Source organism: Mastomys coucha, unplaced genomic scaffold (assembly GCF_008632895.1).
Source record: "Mastomys coucha isolate ucsf_1 unplaced genomic scaffold, UCSF_Mcou_1 pScaffold15, whole genome shotgun sequence".
Taxonomy (NCBI): Eukaryota; Metazoa; Chordata; class Mammalia; order Rodentia; family Muridae; genus Mastomys; species Mastomys coucha.
In genome coordinates, this window is record NW_022196897.1 from 55,917,288 (window position 1) to 55,919,675 (window position 2,388).

The window sequence follows — 2,388 nt, forward strand, 5'->3', positions numbered from 1 at the left end:
AAAGGAGGACTCCATGCTCTCTCACCAAGTCCTTGATGGACAGCGACCAGCTCCTACCCAGAGCAGCACTGAGTGGTAGATAAGCAGTTGCTTGACCTTGAACTTTGACTCATATTGACTCTGGGTTCTCTCCTTTCTACATAGACATTTCAAACTGAAATTATTACTGAAAGGCACTCAAAATTAGTTTGGATCCCAGCGGATACTTCTGTCTGTAAAGCATTAATAATTCTCTGTATAGCTACAACAACCTGCAGCCCTCCTGTACTTGGCACATCTTTATCTGGGTGTGAAGGTCTCTAGTCAGGTCAACTGATCGGGGCTCCAGTGATGACCAGCTTGTAGTAGGCTCCCTTCTGAGCCATCAGTTTCTCATGGGTCCCTTTTTCAATCACCACTCCTTGTGACATGACAGCTATGACATCTGAGTTCTGGATGGTATTCAGGCAATGAGCAATGACAATACAGGTCCGGCCCTCTCTGGCTTTGTCCAAAGCAACCTGCACTGTCTGTGGAAAGAAGATGGGAAGTCAATAGAGACACAGGATTGTTCCCACCTCACCACTGGGAGAGTCCACTGCAAATACCACCTGAGTAACAACTGTGTACTTGGTGGTAACTCTGAAAATTGAACACTAGTGTAGCTGCTCACACAGTGCATCCATGCTTTATTTACATTGCAGCCCACAGGCTGAGGAGGTTCAGTGAAGCAAGACTGAACCAAATATCATGTCACTATGCAGTTTCACAACACTGGATTGTCTTGTTTACTAAGATAACACCAAGGAACAAAGCAGGGGATGGTTAATCATTTCTGATGCTCCTCCTCACCAAGGGCACTTTAGCTCTCACTAGAGTGGGTTCTTGTTCTTAAAGACGTAGATCATCAATTCTGAATTCCATAGATGTTTTCCCAACTACATGCTCTGCTGTGGAAATTCCACATGGCCTCTGGCTCCTTTTAGCTCTTAGGTACAGTCTGACTCTGTCATAAAACTTGAAAACTATAAAACATGTTATGTTTTACAGGTAAGATAAGCTGTCCTGATTTAAGAAAACTAATTATTTGCTTTAGAAAAATGTCATTTAACCTAAAAAAAATCTTATAGAACAATTATTTAAAGGTTTTTTTTCTTTGTTGGAGTGGCCCATTAGACTATTATTTTAGATCACTGTTTTGCTTCCAAACTACTGTCTGTTTCTACTATAAATGAATAAGACAAGTGAAACTTGTGTTATTTGGTATGCACAAAGCTTCTAGCAAAGACTCATCTCTAGCAACCAGAGACTTTAGAAAATTAACACAGCTAGTTTTCCTTCTCTTTCTATTTTGTGGAATAGTTTGAGAAGTTTTGGTATTAGGTTTTCTTTGAAGGTCTCATAGAATTCTCCACTAAAACCATCTGGTCCTGGGCTTGTTTGGGTGGGAGACTTTGAATGATTGCATCCATTTCCTTAGGCTTATGGGCCTGTGTAGATGGTTTATCTGATCTTGATTTAACTTTTGAACTGGTATCTATCTAGAAAATCATCCATTTTATCTAAATTTTGCAATTTTGTTGAGTATAGGCTTTTGTAGTAGGATCTGATGATTTTTTTGAATTTCTTCAGTTTCTGTTGTTAAGTCTCCCTTTTCATTTCTGATTTTGTTAATTTGGATACTGTCTCTGTACCCTCTAGTTAGTTTGGCTAATGGTTCATCTATCTTGTTGATTTTCTTAAAGAATCAGCTCCTAGTTTTGTTGATTCTTTGTATAGTTCTCTTTGTATAGTCCAACCCTGAGTTTGATTATTTCCTACCTTCTACTCCTCCTAGATGTATTTGCTTCTTTTTTTTTCTAGAGCTTTTAGATGTGCTGTTAAGCTGCTAGTGTATGATCTCTCCAATTTCTTTATGGAGGCACTCAGAGCTAAGAGTTTTCCTCTTAGCACTCCTTTCATTGTGTCTCGTAAGTTTGGGTATGCTGTGCCTTCATTTTCATTAAACTCTAAAAGTCCTTAATTTCTTTCTTCCATGACCAAGTTATCACTAAGTAGAGAGTTGTTCAGCTTCCAAATGTGTACGTGGGTTTTCTGTTGTTTTTGTTGATATTGAAAACCAGCCTGTTTGTTGCAGTCCAATAGAATGTATAGGATTAAATCAATCTTCTTGTATCTATTGAGGATTCTTTTGTGTCTGATTATATGGTCAGTTTTGGAGAAGGTGCCATGAGGTGCTGAGAAGAAGGTATATTCTTTTGTTTTAGGGTGAAATGTTCTGTAGCTATCTTCATTTGGTTTATAACTTGTGTTCGTTTCACTGTGGCTTTGTTAGTTTCTGTTTCCATGATCTGTCCATTGGTGAGAGTGGGGTGTTGAAGACTTCCACTATTACTGTGTGAGGTTCAC

The 2,388-nt window shown here is 38.9% G+C and overlaps 1 protein-coding gene across 1 annotated transcript in view; it reads right to left on the reverse strand.

Moving 5' to 3' along the window:
* Positions 1-308: 308 nt before the first annotated feature.
* The window catches only part of Abcb11 (ATP binding cassette subfamily B member 11), a 133,449-nt gene continuing 131,369 nt past the window's right edge, over positions 309-2,388 (reverse strand). Inside the window, exon 27 of the mRNA XM_031373202.1 lies at positions 309-509. Coding sequence (XP_031229062.1) covers positions 309-509 — 201 coding nt within the window. The remainder of the gene's footprint in view (positions 510-2,388) is intronic.